The sequence below is a fragment of the Pistacia vera genome, unplaced genomic scaffold, assembly GCF_008641045.1.
Source record: "Pistacia vera cultivar Batoury unplaced genomic scaffold, PisVer_v2 Contig325, whole genome shotgun sequence".
NCBI classification, from domain to species: domain Eukaryota; kingdom Viridiplantae; phylum Streptophyta; class Magnoliopsida; order Sapindales; family Anacardiaceae; genus Pistacia; species Pistacia vera.
The window spans coordinates 278,380-300,773 of record NW_022196141.1 but is presented as its reverse complement, the minus strand read 5'-3'; the positions used below and the strand labels follow the sequence as shown (position 1 = coordinate 300,773).

Sequence of the window (22,394 nt, the reverse complement as noted above, 5' to 3'; positions counted from 1 at the left end):
ACTACATTCAGCAAATATCAATGAAAATCATCCAATGTCCAGTGTATAAGACGAAAAAATTGCATCGAACATTACAGTAGATTCATCATCCAATTTCACTACACTGAATGACATAAACTGCATCAGAACATTTCAGCAGAATACCAGTAAAATCACATGAACAATTGCACCATAATCCATCATCCAGCAGTCACCAACAATTCATCATCCAGCAGTCACTGCAACAAAATTCATCATCCAGCAGTCACTGCACCAGAATTTAACATCCAATGGTCAGTGCAACTGAGAACACCAGTAAACCCACAATCTTTACCAATCAGCAGAACAACACACACAAACTTCAGAATTCATTGCAAACTCCATTAAACCACAATCTTCAGCAATCAGCAGAAAAAACACATAAACTTCAGAATTCATTGTAAACTTCATCATCCATTGAAGCACATCTGCAGATTTCATCAACCATTGTGGCACATCACAGATTTCACAAACAAACACACCAAACTGCAGAATTCATCAACCATTGTGGCACATCTGTAGATTTCACAAAATTCACACAAACTACAAGAATCATTCAAGCAGATCAGATTCCATAAACCATCCATACAAACTGCAACTTCAACTTCATCATCATTGTAGCACATCTGTAGATTTCATAACAAAAACACACAAATTGCAGGAATCATTGCAGCAGATCAGTTTCTCAAACCACAGACAAAATTCCCACAAACTCAGCATCATTGCAGCATATCAGATTTATTCAATCAGACAATAGAAATTCTAGAAATTCCAGATTGCATTTAGAAACATTCCAGCAGACCACTGTTTCAATCAGACATTGCTAGAATAATACAGTAGGGCATTTAGCTAAACAGGTAACTGAATCACAGTAAGTTTTTCCTTCAATTCTTGAAACTGAACTGTAGAGAGTGCCTTTGTTAATATATCAGAATTTATAACTTTGTAAACGTATTGAACCAACAAATGCTTAGCCAAGACTTGATCTCTTATATAGTGCGCATCAATCTCAAATGCTTAGTTTTGGCATGAAATACAGGATTGGCAGCCAAGGCCCCTGCACTAGTTGTCACACCATATGACAGGTGCCTGAGGAAAAATTAGGCCTAATTCTGAAAAAAATTTCTTCAACCATGCAACTTCAGTTGCTGTGTGAGCTAGTGCCCTATATTCAGCCTTGGTAGAGGACAAAACAACTACCTTTTGTTTCCTAAAGCTCCATTGAATTAGATTGGGACCTAAGAAATACAATATCCACTAGTAGACCTTATATCATCAAGATTGTTGCCCCAATCTACATCTGTATAACACTCAACGTCAAAAGCTGCTAGTCTAAACTGAAGGCCATGATTCTGAGTTCCTTTGAGATATCGAAGACCCTTTTGCATGCTTGCCATTGTATTCAGTAGGAGCTTGCAAGTATTGACTTAATTTGTTAACTATAAGCTGATATCAGGTCTGGTGAGTGTGGATATTGCAATGCTCCCACTGTACTTCTATACAAAGTTGGATCCTTAAAGCATTCACTATCCCTTGCAACAGCTTGGTACCTACTGCTAGTGGTGTAGAAACAGGGTGTGCATCTGCTCTTCTGTTTTCACTAGCAAGTCAAGAGTATATTTAGTTTGTTTAAGATGCATACCCTGATAAGTTTTAACAACCTCTATACCAAGAAATAGTGAACTGATCCAGTGTTTTAGTGAGAATTGAGCATTAAGATATTGATCAAAGTGTGTGATAAAAGTTGTGGTCCCTCCAATTATCAAGATATCATCAACATAGATAAAAAGATATGTCGTTTGATCACCTTCTTGAAAATAACAAGCTGGAATCTGCCACTGAATTTTGAAAACCTTTACTCAGTAAAGCTTCCTTTAACTTGTCAAACCAAGCCCTAGGTGCTTGTTTAAGATCATACAAGGCTTTTTCTAACTTACAGACAAAACCAGGATACTGAGGATGCTCAAAACCTTCAGGTTGTCGCATGAATACAGTTTCATTTAGAGTTCCATTCAGAAAAGCATTATGATGTCTATTTGCTGAATATCCCACCCATTTGTGACAGACATGTAACAAATATCCTAATGGTGAAGGTTTAACAACGGGGCTGAATGTTTCAAAATATCAAGCCCTGGAGTCTGCTGAAACCTTTTAGCAACCAACCTAGCCTTGTACTTTTGTAGATCCATCTTGATTATACTTAACCTAAATACCCATTAATTGCCTACAATATTCTAATCACCATAGGAGCACTAAAGACCGTGTGTTCTTAAGTAAGGCTGTAAATTCATTATTCATGCCTCTTGCCATTCAATACTTTGTACTGCCTCTTTAACAAAGCATGGTTCAGGAACAACAACAAAGTTAGAGGAAGATATTAAGCCAATTTTTGGTGGAGGAAGACTCTGGGATTTGGTTCTTGTTGCATTAGATGGATATTGTACTAACTAATGGAAGGGCAGCATAGACTGTGAGCGATCAGGATGTTTTAGGTTGGCAGTGGAAGAAAAATGATTAATTGTGGAGTTGTGAGGAGGTAAGGTAGAGTAGGAAGTAAAATCCACAACTAAAGGACAATTTTGAAGTGAGTTTGATGACTTAGATTGGGAGTTTGAACATGAAAAAACTGTTTCAAGGAAGGGCTATAAGAAGGTGATTTGAGGCAAGAGATGCATCAGAGATGGGAGAAGAGGATTTAACTGCTAAGGTTGAATCATGCTGATCATTTGTTGAGTAGGAATTCGAAGGACCACAAGATATTGTGGCAAGTAGAGATCCATCAAAAGAGGTTGTATCAAGAACTTGAGGTTTTAACAGACTCAAAAGGAAAGTTAATTATAGGTGTGGCAGTATGAGACTCTACTGAAGTGTTTGGAGTGGAGTTGATAGATTAACTTATCACCAAAAGGAAATTCCAGCACATTGAACTTAACATTTGGTGTGATATAACTTTACCACTAGGACTAAACATTTGTACCCTTTATGACCAAGCTATATCCTAAGAAAACACATTTTTCTGAATGAAATTGAACTTATGCTGATGATAATCTCTTAAATAAGGATAGCAAGTGCAACCAAAAACTTTCAAAATGGAATAAAGAGGAGAATTATGAAATAAAATTTGATAAGGAGAAATAAATTCAGAACAAGAAGACATTCTATTAATTAAAAATACTGTTGTATCAAATGCATTCCACCAAAATTGCAAAGGCATTGAAGCATGGGCAAGCAAAGTTAGTCCAGTTTCCACTACATGTCTATGCTTTCTCTCACTCTTACCATTTTGTTGTGCGCATAGGCACAAAGTTCTAAACATGATCCACAACTGGTTAGATAGAATAAGAAGTCCTTTTATTCTCCTCCTTGATCGAGTGTAGACACGTAAGTTTGGTATATTGTCTCTCAACTAAGTGATGAAATCTAATAAAGGTAGATCTTACTTCACCTTTAGTCCTTAAGGGAAGAGCCGGGTAAACCTACTAAAGTCATCTATAAATGCAACATAATATCGAATCCTTCAAAAGACATTATAGGGGCTGGTCCCCAAACTCACTGTGCACAAGTTCTAAAGAAGTAGCTCTTGAGTGAGAGAGGGGAAAATTATTCCTATGCATTTTACCTAGATGAACGCATCACAAAAAGGCAATGTAGATGATATGGCTGGGAGTCATACTATATTTAATTAAGCTATTATGTTATTAAATTTATCGAGCTATATATCATTTGATTATACAATATGTTATATTCATCAATTTATCATACTATATTTATTATTTATTACTTGAAATGTTATATTATAATATTTAATTATTGAATACATTTGGAAAAATATGAAGCTATTATGTTATTAGATTTACTATGTTATATATCACTTGATTATACAATCTATCATGTTATTAAATTTGTCATGCTATATACCATAATAATTTATTATTTATTAATTGAAATTCTACATACTTATATATTTAGTTATTGATGACATTTGAAAAAAAAATCATCCAAACATATTATATATATATGTAAACAAAAGCATCATAATATTTTATTATTGATTACCATTTAAAAAAAAAAATCATCCAAACTAAACCAAACGTAATATAAAAATGAAAAAAAATATAAATATGATATTAATGCACTCGAACTAAGGACCTTAAAGTCAAAATAATTGCATTTTTAACACCAAGCCACAGAAAATCATTGATAAACTTAACACCATATAAAAGTAAAGCATCTTGTATGTCTTCAGTTACGGCATTGGCGGGGTCATTATCGTTGTTGTCCCCTTTCTTTGGTGCTTTGCAATTCCTCTGTATGTGGCCTTTGTTGCCACAATTCTAACACTCAACTTTTTTTTTTCAAACCTGGACTTGCTTCTTCCGTTCCTTGATTTTCATCTTCCTCTGCCTCAGTTTGAATTTCTATCATAGCCCCTGCCTCTTGTTTCAACATTCAAAGCATTTGATGTTATTTCACCTGAATCATTCTTGCAAACCTCCTCAGTAAGAATTTTGTCTCTAACATCTGTGAGCATTTCGCATTACCTGTTGAATTACTAATTGCTGCTCTCATAGGCTCCTAACTATTTGGTAGGGAGGCCATAAGAATTAGGGCATGAACTTCTTCATAAAAATCAATTTTTAGATACGACAGTTGATTAATAATTGTATTAAAATAATTCATATGCTCTGTCACGGAAGCACCTTCTCTCATCTTAAGATTAAATCATTTTTTCATAAAATGTACCTTATTATTCGCAGAAGGCTTCTCATACATATCGAACAAGATCTTCATCAACCCTGTTGTGGTTGTCTCCTTCACCACGTTACTTGCCACGTTCTTGGTCAATGTCAATTGAATGATTCCTAATACTTGTCTATCAAGGAGTGCCTAATCTTCATTTGACATCTTTTCAGGTTTTGCTCCTAGGAGAGGTAGATGTAATTTTCTGCCATACAGATGATCTTCAATCTTTATCTTCCAAAATGCGTAATCTGTTCCATCAAACTTGTTGATCCCAGGTCCAGATCCTCCTTCTCCAACCATTGCTTTCTTCCTTGAACCTTGCTTTGATACTAGTTGTTGGGGGATTTAATTGAATAATAGCAAATCCTAAAACTCTGAAAGCGAAAAATAGTGCGAACAAATGACACAAAATAACCACATACACAAACACAAGATTTATAGTGGTTCACTCTCTGTATGAGAGCTAAGTCCACTTTGCCACTACAGAATTTCACTATGATGAAGAAGAAAAGAAATTACAAGAATCTCTCATAAGCCTCACAAATTGGCTCATTCATTAAACCATATTTGGTGGCTCTCACTCTCTAATTGTTGTTTTGCCTTCTATTTAATTTGTGATGTCTAACTCTAGAACTTAACCCTTTTTTATAGATAGTACATGGGACACTATTCCTAATAAGATTAATGGGAATTATATTTTAATTCCTAATACAATTATAATCCTATTTCCAATTGTATTTCTAAAAGAAAACAATTCTACTTAAACACAGTGAAGCTCGTAAATTGAGAGAAAAATTAAAAGAAAATCAAAGCTTCAATTTGTGTATTTGATTGAATGAATGTAATACAGTAAGGATTTGCTACTTAAGTGAGTCAGTAGCTAAGAGAGTGTGAAGAGAAAAGGGAAAGTGAAATACAGACATTCGTTCTCTTTAAGAGAAAAACACAAAACGACAGCGTTTTTGTGTTTGCTTAGTTAAATATTTGCTAAGCCCTTAACTTCTGAATTCTGACACTTTTAATCCGCAAACACAAATTAGGAAAACTCATGTCCTAATCTAATTCTAATTTGGATTGAATTTGGCTCCACAATCTCAACACACATAAGTATAATAATAAAAAGCCTGACTAATAATATAAAAATAAATCACATATTAGTTTGATATAATCCATTTATATTCACTTTAATACGGATAAGTTTATTAGTAATTAATGTTAAACGAGATGTATTAGCAATTGCAGATCATTTGATTGGACTGAAATTTTGAATGGATACACTTGATGATATGAACCATTTGAAAAATAAATGGATTCGGTCTGTAGTGGATCTCTTACAAGATCAATTCAGATTGGCACTGGTTCGGTTAGAAAATGTGGTTAGAGGAACTATATGCGAAGCAATTCGACAATGAATATGCATGAGTCCAACAATATTGTTAATACAAATTAATCCTCAAATAATAATGTTAACCCTATTATTTAAAACTATTAATAATGTAACAAAATCAAGTATGGGAGCCTAGTTAGAAACAACCTTTATTCACCCTGATATTTAAATCACTCCTCATAACTAAAAAATATACTTCAAGTAACCCTTTGTTATTTATTTTATAACGTAAACTTATTCTCAGTACTCCTCTAATAACCTAGAATTTATACTTACCCTTATAAGAAATCTTTCAAGCTTGAAGGTGCCCATCCATCCTAGCTTTAAACATAGGATTTGCGGCATATGACTATTATGCATAAAAGGAAGCATGGAAAGAGCATCTGATTACTGAACCACTCTGGGATTGTCACTTAGTGCATTGATGCCTTTAATAAGGCTTTGCCTTTGCAATCATAGGCTGTTGGAAGCTCTCTCTGCTCTGTCATCTGTTAGCCTTTCTAACATATTGCCTTTCCTGATTACCTTATTGTTTTCCTGCTACAATGGGATAATTAGCTTCAGAGTCTTCCTTCCTAGAAGCCTATATACATATATCCTTCAGGTATATATTATGATTCATATTTATCAATGATAATCCAAGAGATTATCTCACATTATTTTTAAAAATAACTGAGATAATCATCCAAATTGGACATGTTCAATATCAAGGATAATCCACTATTATCTTATAGCAACTCATTTCTTGTTTTATAAAACCTCCCCTGCTGCTTATTATCTTAGATTAGGCTCCCACTTTGTGATCTTCAACTTTACGAGTTTTTTTTTTTTTTTTTAAAATAATTTTCTGCTTCATAAGTCAGACAATACGTTGTCATTGAATTTCCTCTGAACAAAACGTCTTTAATCACAGGCTTGATTATCATAGCTTAGAAGAGATAATGAGATTAAAATCATTGATACATTTGGAGAAATACTTACATTAGACAGTCTCACCATCTCACTTTATTGATATGGTGAGACCCTCCAATTAAACAAAGACACATATTGTTAATTTTCAAAACCACTTCTAATAGTGATGGTTACCTATGAATTAATGATAATGGATAGTTATTTTTTAATCATGTCGATGAATGGATGAAAGAGAAGATTTTGAAAATATGTAATAACACATGTCATTACGTCATTAGTCATCTCACCATGTTAGTAAAGTGAGATAGTGAGACTGTCCCATATAAATTTTTCTCTTGGGTTTGATCTATCTATGAATAATCCAATGTTTTGCCACATCAGATCATATGAATTCCACCTCAGCCCTAAGAAATGTTACTTTCATATATTAAAAGCAAGAGTAACTCTTTCATACCTTGTGGTATGTGCAACCGGCCAACCATGGGACCAGTGCATCTCATGCACGTTGATGTGGTAGCCTGTGATTGGCTGGTTGGGTATAAAAGATTTACTCAAACACATTTATATACGGTTGGATAAGATGCCCTTTGCCCATGTAAAGGGGCGACCCCTGAGCTTAATGAAAGATTTACTCAAACAAGTTTATACACAATTATATTGTAGGGTTGAATAAGATGCCCTTTGCCCATGCACAGGGGCGACCCGTGACCGTGAGCTTAACTGCAAACAAACATTAGGTAGCTTTCCATGTGTGAGTGATGATTATATATTCCCATGGATATGCAGTTTGTTTGTATTTGGAATCTATCACATGTAAAATGTTCATAATGATATTCTAAAATTATGTGGTTGTCAAAACTTGTTCTTTGCAGTTAGAACATAGGACAGGTGGTTGAGATTCTACTAGATAAGAAGTATGTGAATGCTATAGTTACCAAAATAAAATAAAATACATGAGAAAAATGCACAAGAAAATTACCTCCACATGTATGTTTTAAGTATAATTAGTCGCTTAGAATATTTNTGTAGCGAATATGGCTGATTATATCGAGACTGATGAGTGTGTCCGCGCTTGTGGCGTTGATAGAAACTCTGTTGGGATTTCTTCAGATGCTCTCCTTGAGCCACAATTCACCTCCAAGCTTTGCTCCCCCGATTGTTACCAGAAGTGCCCCAACATTGTTGATCTTTACTTCAATTTGGCTGCCGGCGAAGGTATCAATAATAATCTTTTATCATTAATTAATATCTTAAAAGGGAAAATTTATTGTGTTATTAAAAACGTGTTAAAAATTATGGTTGTGAAATCTATTTTGATGGTAGCTGGTACGTCTCTTTGGAATAGTGTTGGTTGCTTGGGTGGTGAGAAACTGAGATTCAACCAGAAAGAAAATGAATTAAAATAGTTTTAAAGGAAGAAAAAAAAGAGAGAAATTAATAGTTTGGTCAATGGTCATGTAGGTCTCTGCTTTCACTTTCTCTTTTTCTCGTAAAAGCCATACAATATATTTTCTTGCTTTACACATTTTTACTTCTTCTTCAATCAAAGTATCGTCCTCTCAATACCAAACTTGACACTTGGTGTGTAGCTAATTGTAATAATTTTATTTTATAGCATAAGATAATTAAAAGTAATTTAATAACGTGGGTTATTTATTGGTTGATGATGCAGGAGCTTTCTTGCCGGATGTTTGCCAGCAGCACCGCAGGAACCCTCACCGTATGATGGTTCAACTTTCAAGCTCCGGCGAAGTCACCCCTGGCACCATTTCATCTCATTCATCCAAAGCCATGCTCAGCCCTGCTTCTGCTCCTGCTATTTCCCCAGCTCCCTTTTAGTTATTTTCTTTACAAATCATTCCCTGTTAAAAGATGATACAAGAATAAGTATTAGATACAGGAGGTGTTCATTTGTTGAGGATTATTTTCATATATTAAATGAGAGATTTTGTTACTCTTATTTACAATACAAGTTTCATTTATCGGTATATTCTGTATCATAATAAATACTGTTGATAGTGTGCTTTTATTTAATATATTAATCCTGCAAATATTCTTAAATTTGTTATGTAACTTATTTTATTTCTCTTAAAGCACACTCCAACATTAAGAATTTAGATATATCAAGATGAAGTTCAAGGCCTGATATTTTTGGGTACCCGGCCCGAAAAGGTTGGGCTTTACCCGATGTTCATGGGCTTGAGCCTGACTCTGATTTTAAAGCCTGACCTTGGGTACGGGCCGGGCCTGGGTATGTCTTCAGGCCCAGCCTAGCCCGGCCCGGCAATTTTAGTATTAATTATACTAAATTACCCTTATACTATATATTTAATTATAAGATTATTCTACATATATATACTCATTTTTCCCAAACCCTACATAGATGAAATGATGCACTTTGTGAAAAGTTATTTATATATTTGGCGAGTATTAAAAAATAAATTAATATTCAAAAATTGCTTCTAGAATAAAAAATATAAAAAAATTGAAATTTATTAATATTTAAAAATTCACATTATAAAAATGAGTGGGCTTGGGCCGGGCCGGGCCTGAGGTTACAAAAAGCCCATCGGATTGGACTTGGGCTTTACCTATCATACCCGTCACGGGCTTGGGCCTTTGTCATGAGGTCGGGCTTAAGCCTGGGCCAAGGGGTACCCGGTCCCAGCCCGACCCATTGCCATCACTAACTTGTTTTATGTAGTATAAGTACATAAATAAAAAATTGCTCTTAGATTATTTGGAAAATTGTTCTTTGTATATATGTAGCCTAAATATTCTAAAATTAGCACTTGAGTTCTTCTTCTTAGTAAAGAGGGAATAGCCCGACACAGCACACTTGAAACCAGCTCCTTCGACAACCTCACTAAATTTCGTGAACATGCACACGAAGCTTGTTTCAAACCATAAATAGCCTTTTTAAGACGACACACCAGGTTGCGATTTCCATCAACTCCCTCCGGTCGACGCATGTACACTTCTTCTTTCAAATCCCCCCCTTATAGTCAGTTGAAATGCATTCTTCATATCGAGTTGATGAAGACCCCATCCTTTCACAATAGCAATAGACAGGATGCATCTGACAGACGTCATTTTGGCAAAAGGGGCAAACGTTTTATCATAGTAAACTCCATGCTCCTGGGCATACCCGTTTGCTACAAGTCGAGCCTTATGCCTTTAAATCGACCCATCAGCTAGATACGTTATACACCCGAGCAAGTGACTAAACGAGACTCCATCCTAACTCAACCAATCGCTTGTTTACCTATAGGCAACTCAACGACAATCCTTGGGCTTTGCTCCTTCACGTACAAAAATATCTGGTATTGGAGTATTGTGCTTCTCAAGGCCCTCTGAGTCAGAGCAACCCTGCCGGGGCGATCCAGTTATCTAAAGAATTGTTAGGCTATTTTTTTGAAGCTCGAGTATGGTCCGTGCTAGGCCTGCAATCGAACCGAACATGAACGAACAAGCNAATACATAATATCACTTATTTTAATTTCCATATGAAATTAAATATAGGCAACGACCTCAGCAAATTTAATTGTACTGTGAAATTACCAAAATACTCTTTCATCTTAAAAGACGAAAATACCCTTCTCACTTATTTATCCTTAATATGTCTTCTATGTGTGCGACCCGAAGGCTCCTCATCATATCGACAGTGAGTAGTATCGCGAATGACACCCAATCAATTGTCTCACTAAACACAGACCAAGATTGACCTCTAACAAGGCATCATGGTCACCCAATAAATTCGGATTCAGCGAAACAACTTACCTATCAACGATATGGTTATTATGCAATCAAATCTTTTCATCATTCAATATCTCATCAAGGCTGAGATATAGAAGTAGTGTCAACCTCAGATATCCTTGACATCTCGGTATTCAGTTATTGGATCAACGACCAGAAATAGATTGGATTGAGTTACAACTCATCCCACTGTGGCCACAAATTTAGTGTCGTTGCCATTTACCGAATTGCTTAGTGAGATGATTTCTCCTGTACCTGGGAGTGTTGAATCATTTGTCAATCCACCATAGTCTTAATACACTTCTCAATCTAGCCAATCAGTACCGTTTTGATAGCTCTGCATAGAACTACGTTGGACTAGTGTCAAACTACACCAATTGGTGCACAAGGCGCTCCGATGATAGTCTAAGGATCAGATGCACTACCATCCGTTAGAGGATTTATTCCACAGACACTAGGGTTACCATCTATGTGGAATCCTCAAGTGGTCTATCCAGTGAACTCGCCTATGGCAAACACCCATGTGTTGCACCAGGTTGTCGACAAACAACCTTGACAGGTGAGATTAGTCATTATCTTTCGATAGGGTTGTTCAACACTATAATAGTCTTATTGTAGTATATGTATCCATAGTCAAAATAATACTAGGGCTACAGACATTTCTAGAATAACCACCATATGTGATCATAGGGTCCTCACTATCGAGATTTAAAACACTCAATACTCTCGTCACGGTTCTACCATTCTAGGACATACATTACGACGTACAATAAATATGAATTACATGATGTAGAGAAAACCTTTTTATTGATTATAAACATTATTACAAGAGTCAATAAATATGAATTACATGATGTAGATAGTGTTTCCTACTCAACTCCTCTACTAAAGGCTTAATTGATGGGCCCTTTTGTGATCTGATAAATTCTCTCATTTTTTCAAACACCCAAGCACTTGTTGCATCAAGATTATTGTAAACCCTCATGCAGATATATGTGTGCTCATACTTCCTAGTCTGATAAGATACTTGATCAGCTATCATAGCAACATATAGATGAAATGGACAATCTTCTTGCTTACATTTTGCCTTAAATCTTCTTTTCTCATTGTACAACTTCTTTACAGCAAACCCTCTCTGAATTACATAATCTTGAAACACCTTTCTAAAGTGATCAACTCCTAGAAACACTTGACCAACTTTGAAGTAGATTTTCTCATCTGCCCTATATGCAAACTGTTAACCCTTCATATTCTTGCTAAACCTAGAGACTGCATCATCATTATCACTAGACCTTTCATATGCATTGTCCTCATGGTATTCAGACAATTCCCCACCATTTCATGGCCATCCTCCAGCCCCCCACTTTTTTTCCCCTTTACCCCATAACTTCCTTACCCATCTTCTACTAGGCCTGCAATCGAACCGAACATGAACGAACGGGCCCGTTCGAAAATCGTTCGATAAGCATGTTCGATTGTTCGTGTTCATGTTCGTGTTCGAACGAACACAGGATCTGTGTTCGTGTTTGTTCGATTAACAAAAAGCTCGTTCGTGTTCGTTAACAACTCGTTCGTGTTCGTTCGACTAACCTGTTCGACTAACTCGTTCGACTAACCTGTTCGACTAACTCGTTCGACTAACTTGTTCGTTCGACTAACTCGTTCGATAATTTGTAAATACTTGTTCGACTAACTCGTTCGATAATTCGTTCGATAATTTGTAAATACCTGTTCGACTAACTCGTTCGATAATTTGTAAATACCTAAATATTTTAAATGTTTACATATATATTTTGTATCAACACCCATAAATTTATAGTGGAATGAAAGTCTATTGTAATATATGATCAATACATATGTGTGATTAATTTGTTCTATATATATATTTTGTATCAACACCCATAAATTCATAGTGAAATGATGGCCTATTATAATATATGATCAATACATATGTGTGATTAATTTGTTATATATAATGTGTAATTGTGTATATACAAAATTATTATCATACATATATTAATCATAGGTTAAATATGTTATGAAATTACCAAAATTATAGGTTATCATATATTTATTATCATTACATGAATTATCATAAATATTTTAAATGTTTACATATATATTTTATATCAACACCCATAAATTTATAGTGGAATGAAAATCTATTGTAATATATGATCAATACATATGTGTGATTAATTAATTATATATATATATATATATTATCATTACTGTCTACATATTTATTCTGTACCAACACCTATAAATTCATAGTGATATGAGAGTTTATTGTAATAAATGATCAATACAAATGTGTGATTAATTTAGGTTTAATTAAACTATTATATTATTAAATTTGGTATGCTATACATCACTTGATTATACAATATGTTATGTTTATCAATTTACCATACTATATTTATTATTTATTAATTGAAATGCTATCTTATAATATTTAATTATTGATTACATTTAGAAAAATATGAAGCTATTATGTTATTGGATTTACTATATTATATATCACTTGATTATACAATTTATTATGTTATTAAATTTGTCATGCTATGTATCATAATAATTTATTACTTTTTAATTAAAATTCTATATACTTATATATTTAATTATTGATGACATTTGGAAAAAAAAATTCAAACATATTATATATATAAGAAAAACAAAAGCATCATAATATTTTATTATTGATTACCATTAAAAAAAATTCATCTAAACTAAATCAAACATAATATAAAAATGAAAAAAAAAAATTTTAATTATAATAATGTATAACATATTTTTCGAACATAAACGAACGAACAATCGAACAGATGGATTAGTCGAACGTATAGTGTTCGCGAACATAATCGAACGAACAACCCATGTTCGAACTCGATCGAACATGTTATCGAACAACTATCGAACTGTTCGCGAACAAATGTTCGCGAACTTTATCGAACAGTAATCGAACGAACAACGAACGTTCGCGAACTGTTCGGTTCGTTTGCAACCCTAGTTTGTGCGCCGTTTTTCTTCTTTACCATGACGAATCATAATTTAATAAATTACTTCTACTTCTAACCGGGCTTGGACCATGTCTCCCAAACAATCTTAGTACATATGCGCAAGACGATTCCACAGATTGAGGTCGGAATGGGATCGGGTGTTTTCACGTCTCACCGTAGTGCCTAGTTTGTCTTGACTTCCGATTAATGAACAAGAAGGAAAATGGAACTGTTGGATTTTGTGACTCACCTATGACAACTCTTCGCCCGCTCGCCGCTAGTGGGAAGCAAGCTAGCCCTTATGTTGGTTGCCCATTTCCCCCTTTAATAATAAGATAAGGTAAGCATTCAAGCCCAGCAAGAAAAGGCCCCTTACTATAGATAGGCTAACGCGCCTTATATTATCTAATTAGAAAAGCAACCTTTCGCGTAGCTCAAGCTTACTTACTAAGCAAATGTAGGCTTGGGCTTGCAAGCAAGAAGCAACAGATTAAGCAACTTGCGCGAAAGCCCGTGTGCATTAACGCTTTAGTTTGATTGTAGGGTGTTTAGGCTTTTTGCATATATCTTTATGACTTTATCGCTGATCATATATTTATATGTTTTACGTGTTAAAAATAATTTTAAAATATCATCATCAAATTGATAAAATTAAATAAAAAATTATTAAAGAATAAATACTGCATATATTTTCCATGTTTAAAATAATTATAAAATATCAATTATGAAATTGAGAAAATTAAATAAAAAATTATTATAAATAAATACAGCATTATGCCATTTCAATCAAATATTTGAAATTTATTATGATATATAAAAATAATTGAAATAGTTTATTTACATTTAATGTAATAACTGTTAAAAATATGAGTTAATAACAAAATATTTTATTGTTGTGATAAAGTGGAAGAAGGTAAATAAATTATATATTAGAATTGAAATTGGAATAACTTTAGAAGAAGAATTATTGAGAAAAAAATATTTAATTAAAAGATTTAAAAGAATGATAAAAAAATAATAATAATAATAAGAAAACCAATGGGGGTGTAACTGAATAACTGATACTCGTGTAACTGACATATTAACTACACGTCACTGTCAAGGCAAACTAATTAATATTCAGCTGACTCATGGTAAATATCACTTAGGTCCACAAAGATTTCCCAAATTAATTTTCATGAAATTTCATACCCTCATGGGGCATAATTGATATTCGCCAAAAAAAGTTACGACACGTCGTTTCCTCGTAACCGACATGTCATATCTTTGTCCAACCGACATGTCGTCCTACCGAGATGACATGTCGTCTTCTTTCTCACCGACACGTCGTTTTCCTTTCTTACCGACTTGTCGTTTTTATTCCTAACCGACATGTCGTTTTATTTATAACCNAAAAAAAAAAAAAAAAAAAAATATGGTAGGCAGTGAGAAGTTCGTGGCAAATTTTCTAAGTACACGGCATTGTTACACCAGAGGTCATCAAGTTCTACCAAGCAGATTTTAAGTCAAGCATTGGTTTCCAGCCGATATACCCAAAAAACCTACCACTACCCTAACACCACCACCACAATCCTAACACCATCATACAACCACCATCATCACCCTACCACCAAACACATACCACAACCAACACAATTAAGGACAAAATAATGCTATGTAGTGAGAAAGTCATGGCAGTTTTTCTAGGTACACGACGTTGTTACACCAAAGGTCATCAACTACTGCCAAACAGTTTTAAAGACACTGGTTTCCAACCAATATACCCAAAAAACCTTACCACCATCCTACCAGCACCACTACTGCCACCACCACCACCACCACCACAACCTTAACACCATCATACAACCACCATCACCACCATACTAGCACCATACCACTAAAACAGACCACCACCAATACAATTCAAAACAAAATAATGCTAGGCAATGATAAAGTCATGGTAATTTTTCTAGGTATGCAACGTTATTACACAAGAGATCAGTAAGTACTACCAGGTAGTTTTTAAGACTGCTAATATTTTTGTCAAACTTATGGTGTGTGCACAGCTATGGTATGTTTACGCACTAAAGTCAAACTTATGCATGTTGTGTTTGAGTATGTGCACAAATGTTTTGTGTTTTCACACTGAAGTTAGACTTATGCGTGTTGCTTTTTTATTCAACTATGTACACACATTTTACTTATGTACAAGCATCAACATGTCTAATTTATTTTGCCAAGTGGCATACTTTCATTATCTGATTGAGATATTTTCCCTTGTATGATATGATGTTGTGAAAACCACTTACAATTGTCCTAAAACCCACAAGTGGTCCAAGGAATTTGTTTTTCCCTTTTAGGAAATGGTCCAAAAAGTTTGGTGGAGATCTTTCCCCTTTTGGGCCAACACATGTCAGCTTTTGTTTGTTGACTTTGCAAGAATTGTTAAGCAAGAAATTCCCTTTATCATCTTCTTTCTTGTGTTTGTTTTGAACTAACCTAAATATTCATTTTGTTTGTGCTCTGAATTTATTCAAAGGGTTTTATTCTTGATCATGTTNGTAAGAGCAGCAGGATTGGGGTGTACAATAATAGACAGGAAAACTTATAAATAAAGAACATATATATATTAAGAAAACAATATTATTACATTGAAATATATATAAAAAAATGGACTTGATACATCACAGTTGACAAGAATGGCGGACTAAATTATTACATCGAAAATCTTCCGAACTGAAACAAATTATGAATTGAAAACTAGACAAATACAAAATAAACAATCAACAAAAGTAATGATTTGAGAAAACAATCGGAGCCTCATATTGTTTTGTATGTGAAACAATAATACAACTAACACTGGGGTAGATCCGCCGGCGGTGGAGGCAACCTAGTCGACGGAGTCGGTCCATTTTCAACTACAAAAGCTGTGGCCAAACCCCACGGCAAGTGAACGTCCAAATGGCAGTGCATGAACCAAACACCTGTATAAAGTTCAGTGACAAAACAAGAAAAATATTAAGTAAAAAGTCAGTCTGAAGACATCTTCTGCTTCCTAATTTGCTTAATGTTTAAAAAATCTTATGCCTGTTGGACTATCGCTTTCAGATCAGAGTATCATGCACGCATTATATTTAATCTAAAATAAATACCCACCAACCAATTTAGAGAAATTACCATGCACAGAACGTAACTTAAGAAAATTAATTAACCTGGATTATTTGCGGTGAATCTGATGACAGCCCAGCCTCCAACTGGCACGGCTATGGTGTTACGCCTTTGTGGGTTGACGAGATTGTATTTTTTACTATCTCTCGTTTTGTTATAGTTTCCAAACCCTTGGGCCAATACGTAAAAGTCGAAACCATGAAGGTGCATGGGATGATTCTCGGTTGTGATTAAAGCCGTGTTTTGGAAGACCATCTCCACCGTCGAATTGAACTTGATTTTCTTGACCTTTGTTACCTTGGGTGCAAACAGTAGTGACGTGGCATTGTTGAAGCTGCTGTTTGTGAAGTCAAACGTAACAGGTGGCTTGTTGGGGAAATCAGTGGTGTACACTCCGTTCACATTGTAAAAGAAGGCTTGCAACATTGACAAACTTGTTGGGAGCTGGAACGATTGATTGTTCATACTGGCAGAGAATCGTTGACCGTTTTGACCTTGACAAGTGGCGTTTGTTCCACAAGGTTCAAGCGACAATCCGACGGTAACAAACATATGCTCGTCCACATGACGTGGCACGGGCACCCAGTGGGGGCATCCTTCTAAACTGGTTAAGTTACTGTAGAATCTGTGAGCAGTCGGCGTGTCATTGAAAGCTGGAAGGACAGGCATGATCGGAGTTGCTGTGTTTGAGCCTTCATATTCGATGATGCCTGTGGTGGTGGTGTTGTCAAAGGAGAGTGGCGCACTGGCATAAGCATGAGCCGCCATGTAATAAGAGCCCACTGGTTGGTTGGCCTTGAGGAGGACATCGGTGGTCTGGCCGGGGGCAATGACCACAACATCAGTGACCTTTGGTGTTGTGTAGCCAGCGTCGACGGCCACCACTGTCAGATTGTGATTAGCTATCTTGAAGAAGAGCTGGTTATTGAGTGCAGCGTTGATTATACGCAATAGATAGGTCTTTCCTTGTTGGACTTCGAGCTTGTATGTTCCTGATGATTAATAAGACCAAAGAGTGAACCATATCAGACAGTAAATTAAAGAAAATGTACCATTATAAAGCTTAATATATTATACACTTACGATTTTTAGAGCATGGATAGAGGTCTCCGGGCCTTCCGTTAATTGTGAAAGCATCGGAATTATTAGGACCTCCACCAGTGGCGAGGGCCTGGTTCTCAACATCGACAACATTAGCATTCCACCACTCACCTGCAATCACGTTAATTAATCAAATAATTAGGGAATGGCTTGTAAATTACAGTATCAACTCCAATTGTTAGTAGATTTAATTAAAAATTAATTTGGAGAGTTAAAGGTATATACCCAGTAAGATGGGAACTTCCTTGTGAGGTTTAGGGAATGGATAGGCTTGACCAGATCTTGGGCGAATGATAAGGGCGCCATAGACAGTAGCACGGAGCCATGAGACGTGAGCATGCCACCATAGTGTTCCCTCCTGGTTGATGATTTTAAATTTGTAGGTGTATTTACCTCCAGGTGTTATTGGACATTGAGTTACCATACTAGGTCCATCTGCCCAGCCACTCAGTATTTGAAATATTCCATGCCTACATAAACATAAATTTCATGATATATCAGATTTATTATTATTGAATTGGAAGAATTCAAACATGAAGATGATGAAGATTTTTCTGCTGTCAATGTAACGTAACATCATTGTTTTTGTTTACAATATAGTGATTACACCTATAGTATTAAAATGTGTATGCATTAATGAAGTTTCTTCTCTAGACAATTTAGATATTCGTCGAAGAAAATAAGAATTAATCAAGAAAAAGCAAAGCAAGAATTTCAGAATGAGGATAAAAAACTAGTTGGAAGATTTGGGGGGAAAAAGTCATGAAGTTGTTATATTGCCAAAGTCAAAACGATTTAAAAAATAGTATAATGAAATTGATTTTTGCTTCGCGTATAAGGGTTAATTACCAGTGAATGGTAAGGTTATAGGGTGACTTGTTGAAGACATGAACAATAACAGTGTCACCCTCATGAACGCGTATCGTTGGGCCAGGGAGACTTCCGTTCACTGCTGTTATTACTTGCTGGTTGCATAACCTTCCGATAGTCAAGTTTTGCACCTGATATATCAAACCAGTAAACACTGTTATTATCTAAATGCTCGTTGTCAAATTAGTTATATTCTAAAGAAAACTAAGGAGAGAAAATGAAGTCTACATGAAATGTGTGCTCCACGATTGCGGCAGAAGCCATTGAAGAACAAACCAAGAGCACAAAAGCTGCACATACTAGCAATAGCATAGAACGTGCCATGCTGAAAATTAAGAAGAACGAAGACACTTAAGAAAAGAGGGTTTAAGAAACAATGAAGAGAAAATAGGAAATGCCTGAGTTGGAATGAAGACACAAAGAGAATGGCAAGCTCTATTTATAAGAACAAAATTTGAGGGTCAACTTCCACAACGTACGTCCAACGCTTACTTTGTCAGACAAAAAATTTCCTCCAAAATCCCAACTGCTATATCTACACGGAAATTAATATTAATATAAAAAAGCAAAGCCTTTGCATGTACATTTCGATTCAGTTGCGTAATGAACTAGTCCAAAGGCGAATTTGGGCCGATTCCGATAAGGATTAAAATTGAACAAGCAATTCAGGAGTTAGTAGGAATTTCGTTATCTAACAGCTTTGGTTTGGTAATCAAAGTATGCTTAGACTACAACTACTTAGTCAGATTTGAGTTCTTCAAGCAAACTAGCTAATCTAGCCCTTTTGAATTCGTAACTCTGACAATGACATTATATATTTATATGCTATCCTTTAATTATTCCCTTCTTTGTCAGCTAATTATCTTGTACGTACATTTTTCCATTAATAAATGACTTAAATTCATATTTATTTTTCTTATGTTAATATCGTCTAGCTGTTTTTGTAAGAAATCCAAGGAACAAGCACTAACTAGGACTGACAATATTTTGGTCCCAATCATTAATTAGATCGTAATGACCGCATTTCAAGCAGTCGGCCATGTGCCTGCCAACACCCGAATTATTCAATTTACAGTTTGAATTAAATTGAAGAAATTTTTTTTAGCTAATTGGAAATTAACATTCAAATCATCGCCACCAATAACAGTCAATCCATCAAAGGAATTGTTTAATCCAATAAAAAACAATCTGATGACCAAATTGTCGATGACCTAATTGTCAATGATCACAAGTTGTAGCATGTTGTATTTTACATGTTTGCTGATTGCTGTAGGTCGTTAAATAACAAATGATAAGAATAAATTATGGAAAACTTAAGTATACTTTTTTTTTTCTTTTTTCTTTGAAAATGTTCGAAAACATATTATATGTATCTTAATTAATCTCTCAAAATTCTAAAATTATCCTGTTTTCTCTTTTTTCTTTTTAATGTATAGCACCATTCTTTCCTTCACACTTATAGAAAATAAAATAAATTTGCTTTAAGCTTTTACTAAAAAATGCCTCCAACTTGTGCTGTGTGATTGGTTTTTTAATGATTAATTTATTAATTAATTAATTAAAATAGGTCTTCAGTCATATTAATCAAATTGTTGTCAAAAGTAATAAACAGTCTCTAGGTTCACGTGTATCTGACAGAAGCAGTGAGTGATTGGCTGATTGCCGGGCGAGGATCATTTGGCACTTGGCAGCTTGACGTAGAAAGCACATCGAAGATTTGCGTATCAATTGCGTCCTTCTCGTAGAAGAAGACCCTAATTTTATTCCACAATTTTTAACTCCTCGGTGCCTGCGCGAGACTTCTGTTCAGAGGCTAACATGTGGCATGAAACTAAACATCGCCATTTGTTTAAACTTTCCTATAATAACTGAACTTCTAATCCTTACTTAATTTCTATTCAATGAAACACTGTATATTTTTAAAACCTCGCATATAAACTACGTATCCTTGGATGATTTCATGTATTTATTTATTTAACTCTAAAAATAACTTACTTTCTTGTGATCTATATTGTAGATCATAAACGTTTTTGAAAATGATATGGTATTGTCTCAAATTGAATTGTTTTTTTAATTTTTATCATCGAAGGTGTTCGGGTTAGTTTGTGTAAATTTCAACTAATCTCTCAGAACCTTTGAATTATTAGCCGAGTAAAAACCCTAATAGCTATCTCTATTAGTGCATGCTGGACTTAAACTTAGAAACTCATAGAACCTTCTTTTATTTTTTTACCATCAGGTCACCCACCAAAAGTTTTTGTCGAGAAATTTTGATAGTTTTCCAAGACTTTGAGTTTCAATTAAAGTATTTTAGGGTTAAGACTACCAATAGTTGTAGAAAATGATCCACAATGTAATTTTGAGTTTCAATTAAAGTATTTTAGGGTTAAGACTACCAATAGTTGTAGAAAATGATCCACAATGTAATGAGCCATAATGGTAAGATTTCAGCTTAATGATTTGATCAGTCAAGTCTATCCTGAAACAAATTAAAAGCAGTTCATGAAAGTTGCTTCAAACTTAGTGTAATCCAGCTAATTGCATATAATCCAGCTAACTACCTGAAGTCTTGAAGAAAATAAGAATTGAAAATTGTTTTACAGATTACTTAGTGCATGCACCCTAATTATTATCAATGTTGAATTTTTCAAAATTCCAAGTTCAGAAGTTACATTTTCAAGTTGTTTAGGTAAATATTTGTCAAAAAACCTAATTTAATTATAACTTTTTGAGCCTTACGCGGTTTAGGAAGTTTCTGAAGTAGCTAGAAAAAAGAATTCTTCCACAATGTGAAAGAATATTCAACTTTACAGAATTGGCATACTTCTATTTCAGTGCTGGAAAGCAACAGAGAGAAAATGAAGAAATTAACGAAGACTTTGGATAGGCAGGTGGCAAAGATAAATAATTAATTCAAACCCCTTCATGATTAATCCATGGCTTTGCCGAGGAAAATAAACCAATAGTACGATGAGTTTTGGCTTATTTTGACATTGAGTATGAGAACACAATCAATAAACAAAGCTAAGTGTACAAGACACAACTGTGGCATATGGAGATCAGATAATATTTAAATGAATTATTGAAGCTGAAGGTCTTCATCAAGTTCGTTACTTTTGTCCAGGCATCTGCATGCTAAACCTATCACGAATTTATTAATATTTTGAGAAATAATTATTTTATAGGTTAAAGGAGAAAACGTTTAAGACTTGTCTTAATATATTGTTGGCTAAATGTTAGGTAGTCGCTGACTAGACTTTATTTTCCCAGATAGCTGAGAGTTGGTCACTTGCCTTCCCTTCCAAGGGTAGTTACTATCACTCACAGGAAAATACCCAGTCAGACTTAGTACTTTTCTTCACTTTCTTGATGGTTCCATAAATGTATTTTATAATCATAATCTAATTTTCTGAACATGGTAATACTTTCCAGTACATTAATATTCTGGTTTACTACTAACC

The 22,394-nt window shown here is 34.7% G+C and overlaps 2 protein-coding genes across 2 annotated transcripts; one reads left to right on the top strand and one right to left on the bottom strand.

Annotated features, from left to right (window-relative positions):
• The first annotated feature begins 8,090 nt into the window (after nucleotides 1-8,090).
• Nucleotides 8,091-9,027, top strand: LOC116137450. The gene is made up of 2 exons (XM_031423140.1): nucleotides 8,091-8,275; nucleotides 8,733-9,027. The coding sequence occupies exons 1-2, from the start codon at nucleotides 8,095-8,097 to the stop codon at nucleotides 8,897-8,899; spliced, it is 348 nt and encodes a 115-aa protein (XP_031279000.1). The 5' UTR covers nucleotides 8,091-8,094; the 3' UTR covers nucleotides 8,900-9,027.
• A 7,473-nt stretch (nucleotides 9,028-16,500) lies between these two features.
• On the bottom strand, nucleotides 16,501-19,352 carry LOC116137455 (laccase-7). Its single transcript, XM_031423145.1, has 6 exons — nucleotides 19,162-19,352; nucleotides 18,913-19,064; nucleotides 18,289-18,533; nucleotides 18,046-18,174; nucleotides 17,007-17,954; nucleotides 16,501-16,778 (listed from the first exon to the last, which is right to left on the bottom strand). Exons 1-6 carry the CDS (start codon nucleotides 19,255-19,257, stop codon nucleotides 16,648-16,650), a joined length of 1,701 nt encoding a protein of 566 aa, XP_031279005.1. The 5' UTR covers nucleotides 19,258-19,352; the 3' UTR covers nucleotides 16,501-16,647.
• Between the last annotated feature and the right edge of the window lie 3,042 nt (nucleotides 19,353-22,394).